At 55.2% G+C, this 12,442-nt stretch overlaps 5 protein-coding genes across 5 annotated transcripts; 2 read left to right on the top strand and 3 right to left on the bottom strand.

Annotated features, from left to right (window-relative positions):
- On the bottom strand, positions 1-2,266 carry J4E92_007959 (uncharacterized protein; the record flags this gene model as incomplete). Its single annotated transcript, XM_051499319.1, has 2 exons — positions 1-1,121; positions 1,186-2,266. The coding sequence occupies 2 exons, from the start codon at positions 2,264-2,266 to the stop codon at positions 1-3; spliced, it is 2,202 nt and encodes a 733-aa protein (XP_051350568.1).
- A 1,308-nt stretch (positions 2,267-3,574) lies between these two features.
- J4E92_007958 (uncharacterized protein) lies at positions 3,575-4,793 on the top strand (the record flags this gene model as incomplete). Its single annotated transcript, XM_051499318.1, has 6 exons — positions 3,575-3,682; positions 3,749-3,786; positions 3,834-3,858; positions 3,969-4,240; positions 4,326-4,506; positions 4,572-4,793. 6 exons carry the CDS (start codon positions 3,575-3,577, stop codon positions 4,791-4,793), a joined length of 846 nt encoding a protein of 281 aa, XP_051350567.1.
- Positions 4,794-5,363: 570 nt separating this feature from the next.
- On the bottom strand, positions 5,364-6,863 carry J4E92_007957 (uncharacterized protein; the record flags this gene model as incomplete). Its single annotated transcript, XM_051499317.1, has 2 exons — positions 5,364-6,544; positions 6,605-6,863. The coding sequence occupies 2 exons, from the start codon at positions 6,861-6,863 to the stop codon at positions 5,364-5,366; spliced, it is 1,440 nt and encodes a 479-aa protein (XP_051350566.1).
- Positions 6,864-7,523: 660 nt separating this feature from the next.
- J4E92_007956 (uncharacterized protein) lies at positions 7,524-8,665 on the bottom strand (the record flags this gene model as incomplete). The annotated part of the gene is made up of 4 exons (XM_051499316.1): positions 7,524-7,649; positions 7,701-8,152; positions 8,199-8,484; positions 8,558-8,665. The coding sequence occupies 4 exons, from the start codon at positions 8,663-8,665 to the stop codon at positions 7,524-7,526; spliced, it is 972 nt and encodes a 323-aa protein (XP_051350565.1).
- A 1,340-nt stretch (positions 8,666-10,005) lies between these two features.
- Positions 10,006-12,283, top strand: J4E92_007955 (uncharacterized protein; the record flags this gene model as incomplete). The annotated part of the gene is made up of 2 exons (XM_051499315.1): positions 10,006-11,102; positions 11,155-12,283. 2 exons carry the CDS (start codon positions 10,006-10,008, stop codon positions 12,281-12,283), a joined length of 2,226 nt encoding a protein of 741 aa, XP_051350564.1.
- Between the last annotated feature and the right edge of the window lie 159 nt (positions 12,284-12,442).

The following is a 12,442-nucleotide window of genomic DNA, read 5'->3' as shown; positions in this document are numbered from 1 at the left end:
CTACAACTTCAATTCCCTTACAGCCTCAACATCCACCGTCACAACGCCCTCAATCTCCCCGGCGCTGTGTCCAAACAAAAAGTCATACTGGCCCCGATCCACCGCCCACTTCCCCCTCCCCTCATCAAAGTATGCGAAGTCCTTATTCTTGACATCCAACCACACAGTCTCCTGCGCACCAGCATCAAGAGCCACTTTCCGGAAAGCCACAAGAGTCTTCACCGGATGCTCTGCAGCCTTCTCCTTCCTACCCACATACAACTGAACCACCGCAGCACCAGCAACACTTCCCGTATTCTTGACCACAACGCTCGTAGAAAAGTGTCCAGGCGACGACTGCTCCACGCTCGCCTCAGCAAAAGAGAACGTCGTGTACGACAATCCGAAACCAAAGGGGAAATGAATCTTATCCGCAGCGATACGATCGTAGTGTCTGTAGCCCACAAAAACGCCTTCTTCGTACTTGACAGTAAGCTGCCCCGTTTCGTCGCGCGTACCAGGGAAATGGCCATGCGCAGGCGCGTCTTCGATGCGTTTAGGCCATGAAATGGGTAAGTGGCCAGAAGGGTTCACGGCACCAGATATGACATCAGCAATGGCGTTTCCGGCTTCTTGACCCGGGAACCAGGCTTGAATGAGTGCGGAGACGTTGTCGAGCCAGGGAAGGGCGACAGCTACACCGGTCGAGTTTACGACAATGGTTCGCGGGTTTACGGATGCGACTGTTTCGACGAGCTTGTCCTGGGAGCCTTCGCGGGGCAGGTGGAAGCCGACTTGGTCTTGGCCTTCGGTTTCCCAGACGGGGGTGTGGCCTGTGAAAACGATGGCTATGTCGCATTCTTCTGCGAGGGCTTTGGCTTCCGCGGCCATGTCGAGATCGTGCTCGGAGGCATACATGAAGCCTAGTCTAAATCCGGGGAGACCGGCGAGAATGTCTCCTTTTGAGTCGCCGGCGGGCGGCTTGGAGTGGACCTGGATTTCGCAGGGCTTGCCTGCTGTGAATGGGACGCGGAACTCTTTTTCGGGGTTGCCGCCGAAGAGGAAGCCCATGGCATCTGGTGAGTTGTGCTTTTGCTCGTAGACGAGCTCGCCGTTTACGTGGACGACGGTGGGGCCGATGCCTGCAGTGGTAGAGGTACGAAGTCAGTATATGTCTCACGTGCATTTCGTACAGCCAGGACTTACCTGAGCATCCCAGGTAGTGTGAGCCAGACTCGCTGGGAGTAAACACGGTGCTAAACCTGACTTCGCTGTCCTTGGCACTCTGTTCGAGCAGTGGAGAAAACGCGGCTTCCTTGTAGCCATGCTTTGTCTTGATGGGTTTACTGGTGTTGCCCTGGTTGAAGAGTTCCATTTTCCAACCGTCTTTCCCCTCAAGATCTTTGCAGCCTTTTGATAGGGGTGGGATGAGTCGATACGTGGCGGCTCCCTTGGCGAACTTGAATTCTACGTCGTTTCCGTAGGCAGCTTTGAGGCCTTCTTCGGGAGTGATGCGGTAGTGGGCGTTCAACGAAGCACTTCCGCCACCATGGATCAGAGCCTCCTTAGCCAGACCGAACAGCCCGATCGTCTTACCCTTGACCTCTTCTTTCCTGAGCGGCAGAACGCCGTCATTCTTTAGTAGAGTAATGCCCTGTCCAGCAACATCCCGAATGAGTTTGCTATGCTTCGGGTCGACGATGGACTGCTCAGGCGGAATCTCCGGGTTCTCGAACGCGCCGACCTTCTCGATGAGATTCAGGACATTTCTAGCTCGCTCAGTGATGGTGGCTTCGGTGACATGGCCCTTCTTGACAGCCTCAAGGACAGCATCGGTACTGCGCCACCTCGTCGGACCAGGCATTTCTAGATCCAATCCAGCGTTCAGCGAGTCGGCCGTGGAATTGGTACCACCCCAGTCGCTCATGACAAGTCCTTCCCACCTCCATTCACCACGCAAGACCTGCTTGAGGAGGAACTCGTTCGAATCCGCATGTGTTCCGTTGACTTTGTTGTAAGATGTCATAACAGCGAGGGGATTCGCTTCCTTGATAGTGATCTCAAAGGGCTTCATGTAGATTTCCCTCAGCGCACGCTCAGACACAATCTCGTTGACCTTCAGGCGATCCGTCTCCTGCTCGTTGGCTACAAAGTGCTTGATGGTCGCTGCGATGCCTTTCTCTTGTAGCCCGCTGACCACATTGGCGGCCATCTTGCCAGCAAGATACGGATCTTCGGAGAAGGATTCGAAGTTGCGGCCACCGAGGGGATGTCTATGGTTGCACATGGTGGGCGCCAGACTGAGGTTTCATTAGCAGTTGATATGTGCGTCGTAGATCAGCAGACATACAGCACTCGCGCACTCTTCGTCTTAGTCTCTTCAGCCAACGCATGGCCTATATGCTTTGCGTTCTCAGGATTCCACGTCGCGGCTGAACACACGGCAGCAGGGAAACATGCAGCTCGTGTTCCTCCTGTGAACACTTCGCCACGTGCGCCGTTCGGTCCATCGCTAGTCTACTGCGCGTCAGTCACTGTGAAGTAAGTCCAAAGTTACAGAGCCAAGTCCTACCTTGATAGCAGGGACGCCCTTATCCGGTACAGGTACAGTTTCCCAAAAGTCCTTCCCGGCAAGCAGCGATATCTTCTCTTCCAGCGTCAGAGACTGGAGGACAGTCTCAACTTTTGAACCCATCTTCTCAGCAATGTCGTAGAGGAGCAATCACCCAAGAAAACTCAACAAAGGTGTGAGATGAATCACGCGCTACCGTCTATGCGCCCGTAGTGACAGATATACTCAACAAAAAGGACCTTGCAACAAAAAGGGTATCACCGCTCTACAACCCCCCCTCCACCGCGCACGACCCTCGATATAAGTACTCCAACGCCGCTCCTCCGCGCTCGCCTCCAATCCCACACGGGAATCCTGACCGTCTCTCCGGGAAAAGCACACCATAGTCGACCGCATCGGAGCATCTCGAGACGCTTCCTTGTGGAGAATTGGGGGAACACATTCGCGCATCATTGGCGCGTCTCGAGATCTACCGTAGTGGCACTCGTAAGCGTGCCGAGGTTTTGCCATGGCGGACGGCCTGATCGTGCTCTGATTCGTACCTTTCCCGTTGGCGAGCCGTCGGCAGCGCTTTCGCCGAAGTTTAGCCGTGAGGGTAGGCACGGAGTTTATCCACAAGACGTCAGATGATACGTGGGATGTCGTTTAAATACGGACGGGTCTGTATTGCAGGAGTGATGAGTAAACTTGTGAGGTCGCTGAACGCACTGGACGTTCGATGACAGACTGCTGATGGTGTTGCTGGTTGCTGGTTGCGCTGCTTGCTGAGTCAGATCTCGATGCGGCAAACTTCCGAGGCTCAAACGGCAGTCGCAGGGGGACCCACGTTGGCTTGGCTGGCGCCGCTGTGGTGCCAGGTGAAGCTTTTTGAGAAAACTATACGTCATGTTGTGTTTCTGATGGGCATTGCATACCTCTACAGCCTCAAAACTTCTCTGCAAGACGACCGTCTGATATCCCACCTAATTCGGCATTTCCAGGTGTTGATTTCTTGTACATTTAACCGCTTTCGAGGCGCACAACATGGCTGTTTCGTCGAAGAAATCTGGCGAGGTCGAGCCCACGGCGAGCCGGCGGCATCCGCTTCAGCGATTTGACTCTCCATCCAAGGGATTTTCGGGTGCGTTGCACGTAAGTAACAGAGAACCTTGGAAAACGTTAGACAAGGCCAAATGTTGACGAGTATTTGTATCACAGGTTGCTGGTCTGATTAGCTTCTACAGTTCCTTCAAGTTGTATGTCTGCATCCCGCCAACTTTGCAACCAGCTAACATGAGTCCAGCTTAATTGATAACCCAAATGTCTTTGTATGTACAGACCATTCTCGAAAACATATCTTCACATGCCATAATAGTTGTTGCACACAAAATCTCAATCCTCACCACCCTTCCACCCACGCTCTAACAAACAATCCCAGAACTCATCATTCGGCTGGCACCTCCAATTCCTAACCATAATCGGCCTCTCCCTCTCAACAATAACCTTCCTCTTTGGCCTCATCGCAGACCTGACCTCCACCGCCCTCTCCGCCTCTTCCACGCTGCCTTCAAACCCGCCAGCCGTCGCCCTCTCAGACCACCTATTCCGGCTAAAGAACTACCTCGCGCTCGTAGCAGCGCCGATTGAAGCCACCATCAGCATTCTGTACTGGACGTTGAAGGCTATTGATGGGAAGCTTTTGGTGCAGCCGTATGTCGTCTCTTTCCCTACCCTCGATATCCGAGATTTGGTGTTGTTCCCGTGACGTTCGTTTTTGCTAACAGGAGGATGATAGGGAAATACCGCTACCACCAGCAATCTACGATATAGGATTCCATCTCGTCCCTGCTGTCGTCTTGGCATTAGATTACATCTTGCTTTCGCCGCCATGGCCTACCACGCCGATGAATGAGTCTGCGCCTATGATCACCCTCGCTCTCTCCACCATCACTGCGTTTACATATTGGATCTGGATCGTAAGATTACCCACTTTCTCAAAACGCTCAAGTACACTCAGCTAACCACACACACCATCTTCTAGGAAATCTGCTTTTTGCAAAATGGCTTCTACCCTTATCCCATCTTTGCGATGCTCACGACGAATCAGCGAATCGGGTTGTTCGTTGTGAGTGGCGTGATTATGTGGGTGGTAGGTGGGTTGTTGAGGGTTCTGTATGCGAGGATTAATGGCTATGAGAGTGTGGAGCATTTGGAGAAGGTACGACGGAATAAGGTCATGGGCGGTAGTGGGAAATGGGAGTAAGAAGGGGAAGGTACGAACATTGGCATACGACTAGATGATGTTATGATGCGCGGAAGCTATGGAAGCGTGAAATGGAGGTGGATGGTGTAGACAGGAACACTGCAGGTGGGTATTAGAGCGGCGGTGGAAGTCATGGATCAGATCTAGAAGTTATGATTTTACGTGATCGGAAGACAACAAACTCTCTGCATTAAACATATAAGGGAGAAAACAGCGATACTATACATGCCCACCAGCTTCTAACCAGCAGTCCCATGCTTGCGAGCAAAGTGTACAGTAGGGTGTGGCATAGAGATAAGAAGAACATGCCTGAGTATCTGTCCAGCGATCCCCATAGCGCGCCTCTCTGAAGATATCGTATTAAATCATGTCGCATGTCGCTACTCGTTGCAGCGTATATCATATATCACCGTGTAAAAGATATGAACCAGAAAGAAACGCGGGAAAGTAAGTCGCATGCATAAGTCGGTAGATGGAACGAGCGTGAACAGTCGGCTATCTGCTACAGCACGGCGAAGCCGAGCGTAGGTGTCGCGTTGGGAAGGGAAAGAGGGCACAGTCTTCAAGCGCTTAGCTTGTAGACGGCGAAGGTGGAGCTGTGATGGTACGTTGGTCATCGTCATCTTGGTCCTGTTGCTGGTACGCGCTTGCAGTGTTGTAGAGATGACTGGTGTACTGGAAGGCCTGTTGATCAGGCCCAATGCCATAGGAGTAGGTGGGATACTGGTAGGCATTGTTCTGATGGCCATGAAAGTTACCATAAGCCGTTTGGTGGAACGAAGGCAGAACGTTCTCCTTGTTATCATACTGGAATGGGTCGTTGAAGGGTTTGTAAGAGTTGAATGCAGGTGCAGGAGATGGAGATGCTTGGTGAGTGAAGCCCGATGTAAGATAGTTCATGCCATTGGGCTGCGAGAATGGAACGTCATCCTCGTCTTGGTAAACGTCGAACTGCTTCCGCTTCGGAGCACGGTTGTTGCGACTATGGTCGTAGCCAGGACGGCCGCGATCATCATCGTATTGGTTGCGGCTGAGAATAGGAAACACGGGCCGCTTGGACTGTCTAGTAGAGCGGCGAGTAGTGTTTGCATCAAGACTGGCGAGTGCAGGTCGCCGACGTACAGGCTGGGGGCTCTCAGTCTTAATCTCGACCTCATCCTCTTCGTCAGACTCCGAGCAAGAGATCCTGCGCTGGCGTTTGAAAGATCCCAACGGTGTGAAGATGAGCTCAGTTGCTTCGACTACTTGTGAGTTGAGCTCCAGCTGTTCGACGACAGAGCTGTCCTTCTTTTGGTTCCTCTTACGCCGCATCTCTGGGGTAGCAGAGTCGAAGATGTCCATGCCAGGCCAGTAGACACCTTTGAGTTTGGTCGACTCGCTGACAGCCATCGGATCTGCGACCTCAGCAGGTTCATCTTCAACGGCACACGAAGCCGCAGCGTTGTACCGGTATGACCTCCGACGCTGCTCGCTCGGATCGGAGTATTCACTGGAAGTATCATAGTCTGGGTTTGTATAGCTGCGAGAGCTGGCGCGAGACTCTGTAGGCCAGTACTGCATATGAGGTGCGAAGGTATTGCGATTGCGGAGGACCGGGCCGTGAGGTTGCGGCGTCGGAGAAGGTGATTGCTCTAGCTTGATCATCGTGTGCTGCTGCTCCGACAGGCGTGGATCGAGGAGAGTGCTTGCGGCGGCGCGACGTAGAGGACGTGGCGCGGGGGCCTCGATCTTGACCGGAGGCGTCGGCCGGGCTGCATCAGATGGAGTCAGTATCAGTCTCAAGTACAATCAGATGCAGATGGTAGCTGTACCAGAGGGTCTCGCGCGGGTACGGCGTTTGTCCTTCTGGTTCATCCGGTCCGACATGAGCTCTTCGACAGCCCATTCGGCATACCACTGGTCGTACGTCTCAATGAGCCGGCGGGATGCATCCTCGTTGGTGGAGCGGACCTTGACCTTGTAGTAGTTGGATAAGTGGCCTTTGCTGGCGATGTGGGTGAGTAGATGCGAGACATCGCTGAAGTTTGGCTTCTTGGGGCAAATGTTGCAGTGCAGCGGAATGTTGGCCATGCCGAAAGCCTGACGAGGCTGCACTGTATCCAGGCGAAAGCTGCAGTGTGGATGCGGTGTTTGTAAGGAGCGTAAGTGAAACAAGCACAAGAGCAGCACAGTAGTGAAAGCAAAGAGCGTTGCGAAAGGAGCGGACTGAAGGTGGAGAAGGCGAAGTGATGGTGGGAGAGGTGCTCATGAGAGACCTAGTACAGAGATGGCTGCCGGTCACCGCGGTAGCTCCTAGCCCATTTCCTGAGCGAATAAATGGAAAGCAGGAGAGGCGCCAGCACGGGTAAGGAGGAGAGAGGCAGGTGCAGTATCGCAGTGGAGGGATTGCAGCAAGAAGAGGTCTGCTGGTGGTGTTCTAGCAGGCAGAGCACGTGGAGGCTCGGCACTGACGAAAGAGGAAGCCACCCTCACTTTCCTCCCGCTTTGTGTCTCGACGCCTATGAGAGAGACGCGAGGTATTAGATAGCGAGAGAATAGGCTTTAGACGGATCATACACAGATACGAATGCAAGTGAATGGTCATGAAATATACAAGCACGATGCGACACAACTAGCATTTGTTGATGCCATTCTCGCTTACTTACCTAAGCATCTACGGGTCACTGAGCGAGGCATGCAGCTGCGCGTTGGTCAGTATACGCGTTGAGATGCGAGAGCAGTGGTCACATACTACACGGGGTCTACCTCTTCCAGACCGGGATACTTGAGCAGACTGAGACCAGCAATTCCAAAGACGGTGTGGAAAACGTCGACCATGTCGCCAGGTCGGTCTGCGAGACCACCCAGATCCGGGTCCTATCGTTCATGGTCAGATGGCGATGATGCTGAAGAGAAGACACTACCCACCTGGCACTGCAGGATGAAGCTCGTCAATTTCTGACCGTCTATCCAGTGCAGCTTGTCTAGCATGGCCATGCTGCTCATGACCCACCAGCTGTAGCAGACGTCTTCCTTCTTCTCTGGCCGGCCGTTGAGGCCTCCGTTCTTGAGTTGTCGTTCGCTTAGCCAGGCGCCCAACTTTTCTTGGTTGACAAGGTCGAGTCTCCCCGCGATGGTCAGTGCGCCAACACACGTGAACACCTGACCAGAGTGCGACTCGGCACCGGGGCTGGTACCGTATCCGCCGTCAAAGTTGGCGCACGAGTTGACGTATTGAGCGGCCTTGTCGACATCTACGAGTTCAAGCAGGCCCATGAGAGACAGGGCATTTAGGGCGCCGTAGAGAAAGCGGGTATCCTGCTCGCCCCACTCATCGCCTGCAAAGGTGCCCGTCTCGCGATCTTGCAAATCGGCGATGACTACCTTTATGAGTAGACTATCACGGCGAAGCTGCAGATGACTTACATTTTGCAATTTTCAGACGAGCGCCGGGGATGCGCTCCTCAAGCTCACCGAAAGCGTCAAGCGTCGCGAGTATCTGCACGCCACTAACGGTATAGAGCATATGGGCATCATGGCCCGGCGCAGCACCGAGGCCGCCATTATCATGCAGACACGAGATGACAAAGTCGAGGATGGGAGCGCGTGGAAGGGCGTCTGGGCGGCCCAGGAGATGCAGGGCCGTCAGTCCCCAGTAGAGGCCGTTGAGGCGCAGATGTTCGGTGAGCCAGTACTCGAGCTCATCTTTGCGCTGCAGCGGGTCAGCGCGGGATTGGATGGCCGGGAGCTTGCGCGGCCGCTGGGACTGGGGACGGGCTACGCACAGTGTCGAGGCTCTGGATGTAGGCGACGTGCCTGTCGACGAAGAGGTGCATCTCGCTGGGCAGGCTGGCCATCCCAGCAGCGCGCCCGGGCCCGGAAACGAGAGACATGTTAGACGGGTGTCAGATGTGGGAGGAGTTGGTGGGAGCTGGCGGCGCGGGAGGGTCTAGTCGAGGCAGCATGGATGGCGCCGACAGGGTCTCATAATTTCTGAAACGAGACTTGGCACATGAAGCATTTCGGTCTGGCAGCCGCGACAGCCTCGCACTCGCAACAACGACGATGCAGAGGGTGCTCCTGTGCAGCGTCGATAGTCTGCCGTCGATAGTCCGTCGCCTGGCGGTGAGCACACATGCATGTTACTTAGGTAGACGGCACTACGCCCGCCGTGGACAGCCGTTTGCGATAGCGCTGGTGGGCCGAATTGGGGGGTGCAGGTGGTGGCAGCGTCGCGCCCTCGTACTGTACCTGGGGCCGTGCACGGTGCTGAAGTCGTTGCCGCCATCCTCTCGCAGCCCTTGGTGCCCTTTGCTCTTGATTGCAGCAGAGCCTGTCTGTGCCTTGGGCCCCTCCATCGCACTCACCACAGAGACACGTGAATTGTGTCCTTTTGCTGACCAAGGCGCCGCTCACCGCACTCGAAGCAACGGCCGCCCAGCCTGCGCTCCACGCTCCACTCGCTCCCTTCACCCCAGCGCCTCTCCCTCGTCGCGGCGCCCCGTAGACCCCTCGACCCTCGAGTCCTGTGTGTGAAAGTGGGTGAGTAATGCCCAACCACGGCGCTGCGACACCTCGCTCGCCGCTGCCACTCGTGCCCTCGCCATGTTGTACCACCGTCAACACTCGCCATAGCGCCGCCGGCCCCTTTCACGTTCCGCAGCGCTTGCTGACCACATCCCAGACGTTGCATGACCGCCTCACCTGCCCGCGACCGCCATACTCGACGACCTCTGTGCCCGCCAAAGACTGCCGTAGCACGCGCTCGGCATCGCCTGTCCTCCCGGCTTGCTGCATGGGAGCAACGTCCTGCCGGCGGTGATATAGACTCGACACCCGCTGCCGACGCTTCGAGGCACGCCCGCAGCCAGCGCCGACCAGGCTCTCACGGTTCGTACCACCCCGCGCGCCGTCTAATACCGCCCGCTGGCTTTCACCTCTCTGCGCCAGCTATGAGTCCGCTGCTGACAGTCATGAAATACAGACTCGTTGACCGCGCAACCGCCCATGTGCCGCAACCACTGAGCCTGCCACCGCTCTCTTCTCTACACGCGCCGCACCGTCTCTTCACACCCTCGCTCGACTGCCTGCACATCGGCGCCCTCGTCCCACCAACACCCATCGAGGTATTGCGGCCCTCGACCTGCACGCTTGGCAGCAGCCATTGCTTTTTAAGGGAGCCGTGCTAAGGAGTCAGTAGCCCTGCGACCCTCCACGCAAAACAATACGAAAGATGCCCAAGTCCTCGACACTGTCGCTGGCTATGCGGGGCAAGCCAAAGAACAAGGACGACGCCAACGGCCCTATGAGTCCCAAAAGTCCAAGGTCGCCAGATATGCCTGAGGACCTGGACTATGCCGCTCCCAATGCCTCGTTTCATAGCATGCCACAGTCACCAGCCTCACCGAAGCCTCGCAAAGACTCCAAGAGCATCTTCTCCAACTTCAGCGCCAACAAATCGTCGTCACGCCTTAACAGCCAGGGAAACTCGATACGGCAGCTTCCTGAACAACAACACTCGCCCAGTCTATACTCCAACGGGCGCAGCGGGGCTTCGACACCAGACCTCGGCCGCCCCGTGCGCACCCCCAACTCGGATGGTATGGCTACAGTAGCCCAGACAAACAGCGTGTCGCTAACTGCCACAGACAACCGCTCCGAGGTATTACGGACAGGCTCAGGCAACTCCAACGACTCCTCCGATCCCCACGCCGACTCCTCAAAGCGCAACACTATCAAACCGAAGAAGGGCATTCTGAACAGGTCGAAATCCATCAAAGACGGCGAGAGCTCAGGTACCCGTGCAAAACTGAACAAGGCGCCGCCAGGGCAACTGTCACCAGATATTGGAGGTTCGTGGACGACGAATGGTGATGGGCCGCCATTGAAGCCGGCACCCATGGACAAAGGTCAATCTTGGCGAGGCATAGGCAAGCCACGAACACACTCGGCAGATCGTCAGGATAGCTCCAAGCAGATCCCACGGGATGTCGACAATGGGCCACGAAGAGACAAGTCGGAGCAGATATCGCTAGCCTCCAGCTCGTACAACGAGACCAAGGGACACGGCTTCATCTCGAAACTTGGTTCAGGTGCTCGCAACATGGGGGAGAAGATGGACTCTGCCCGCAAGGGCGTATTCGGCAAACTTGGACGAAGCTCAAGCAACCACGAGAGCCAGACGCCGATATCGAATGAACCTTACGTGTGCAAAATCATTCACAAGCCCCTGATCGAACAGACGAGGCTGACACGGATATCGACCCGTTTGGAACAGTCACGCGACAAGACTGAGTTCTGGATGCCAGCTTTACCTTGGCGGTGCATAGAGTAGGTCATGCTTCGATTCGTTCTCCACCTGTGAGGCTAATAACCACTTTAGCTACCTGAACATGCGGGGCTGTGAAGAGGAAGGCTTGTACCGCGTTCCTGGGTCAGCCCAGCAGGTCCGATATTACGAACGCAAATTCGATGAAGGTAGGACTATCTCAGTCATTTCCACGACAGTTGCTCACCAAGCCACAGACCGAGACATCGACTTGATCAGCGATCCCAACCTGAACGACCCCAACGTCATCGGCTCACTCTTCAAGAACTGGCTCCGACAACTGCCAGACGAAATCTTTCCAAAAGCGGTCCAGACGGCAATCCAGCAAGAATGCCAGGGCGCCAAGACGACGCCGCAAATGCTCAAGGATGAGCTCTCCAAGCTCCCACCATTTAACTACTACCTATTGTTCGCGATTACCTGCCACATCAGCCTGTTGCACTCATGTTCCGAATTCAACAAGATGAACTACAACAACCTGTGCATCTGTTTCCAGCCGGCTATCAAGATCGACGCCTTTTGCTTCCAATTCCTTATTCTGGACTGGCGAAACTGCTGGCAGGGTTGTTGGACGGAGAAGGACTTTTTGACAGACGAAATCAACTTCCTGAACCATGTACAAGAAGTTGAGTCCCAGCAGCAGCAACAACAACAGGAACAGCAACAGCAGCAACAATCACAGCACCACCTACAGCAACAACAACAGACGCCGTCCAGAAACGGACCACCTCAAAGCGCTGGGAGAAGTAAAGGCACGAATTCGCCCCAGGTGCCGCCTCCGAAGAAGCCGGCGACGATGCGCAGTCAGTCTACTGACCATGTCAAGTCATCCTCACGAGGACTTTCATCTGAGAGGAATGGACGTGCCACACCGCCGAACCCTTCACTGGTCTTGTCGGAACCCTCAAGCAACCCCGTTTTACGTATGCGGGGCGGCGGCTATAGCGAGCGCGAGACGTCGCCTGAGCGAGTCACGTCGTCTTCAGACAGTCGAGAGGGCGTTCAGCATGCGAGAAGCACACCGCGTGCGCCCCCGTCGGTCAGCACCGAAGCGTCCTCAATCGACCTAGATGAGAATGCCACGCCGACTCAAGCACAACATAGTCGCGGGCCGTCTGAATCGACGCAATTTCGATTGGACCTGCGCGATCCACCGGGCTCCCCCTTCAACATTAAATTTTGACGCGGAAGCTGAGAAGACAGCGGACCATGTGTTGAGCGCCTCTGGCTGAGGTGACGATAGAAGAAGGTTGGATTTGACTGCTTGGTTTTCGCATGTTCGCTTCGTCCCGTGTGGGCTGCCACGAGGTCGCGATACCCGTCGTTTGACCACTCTGAGCTC

The sequence above is a fragment of the Alternaria infectoria genome, assembly GCF_024043175.1.
Source record: "Alternaria infectoria strain BMP 0036 chromosome Unknown scaffold_14, whole genome shotgun sequence".
Classification (NCBI taxonomy): Eukaryota; Fungi; Ascomycota; class Dothideomycetes; order Pleosporales; family Pleosporaceae; genus Alternaria; species Alternaria infectoria.
Note: the sequence above shows the minus strand (reverse complement) of the source record. Positions and strands in the feature narration are given on the sequence as shown.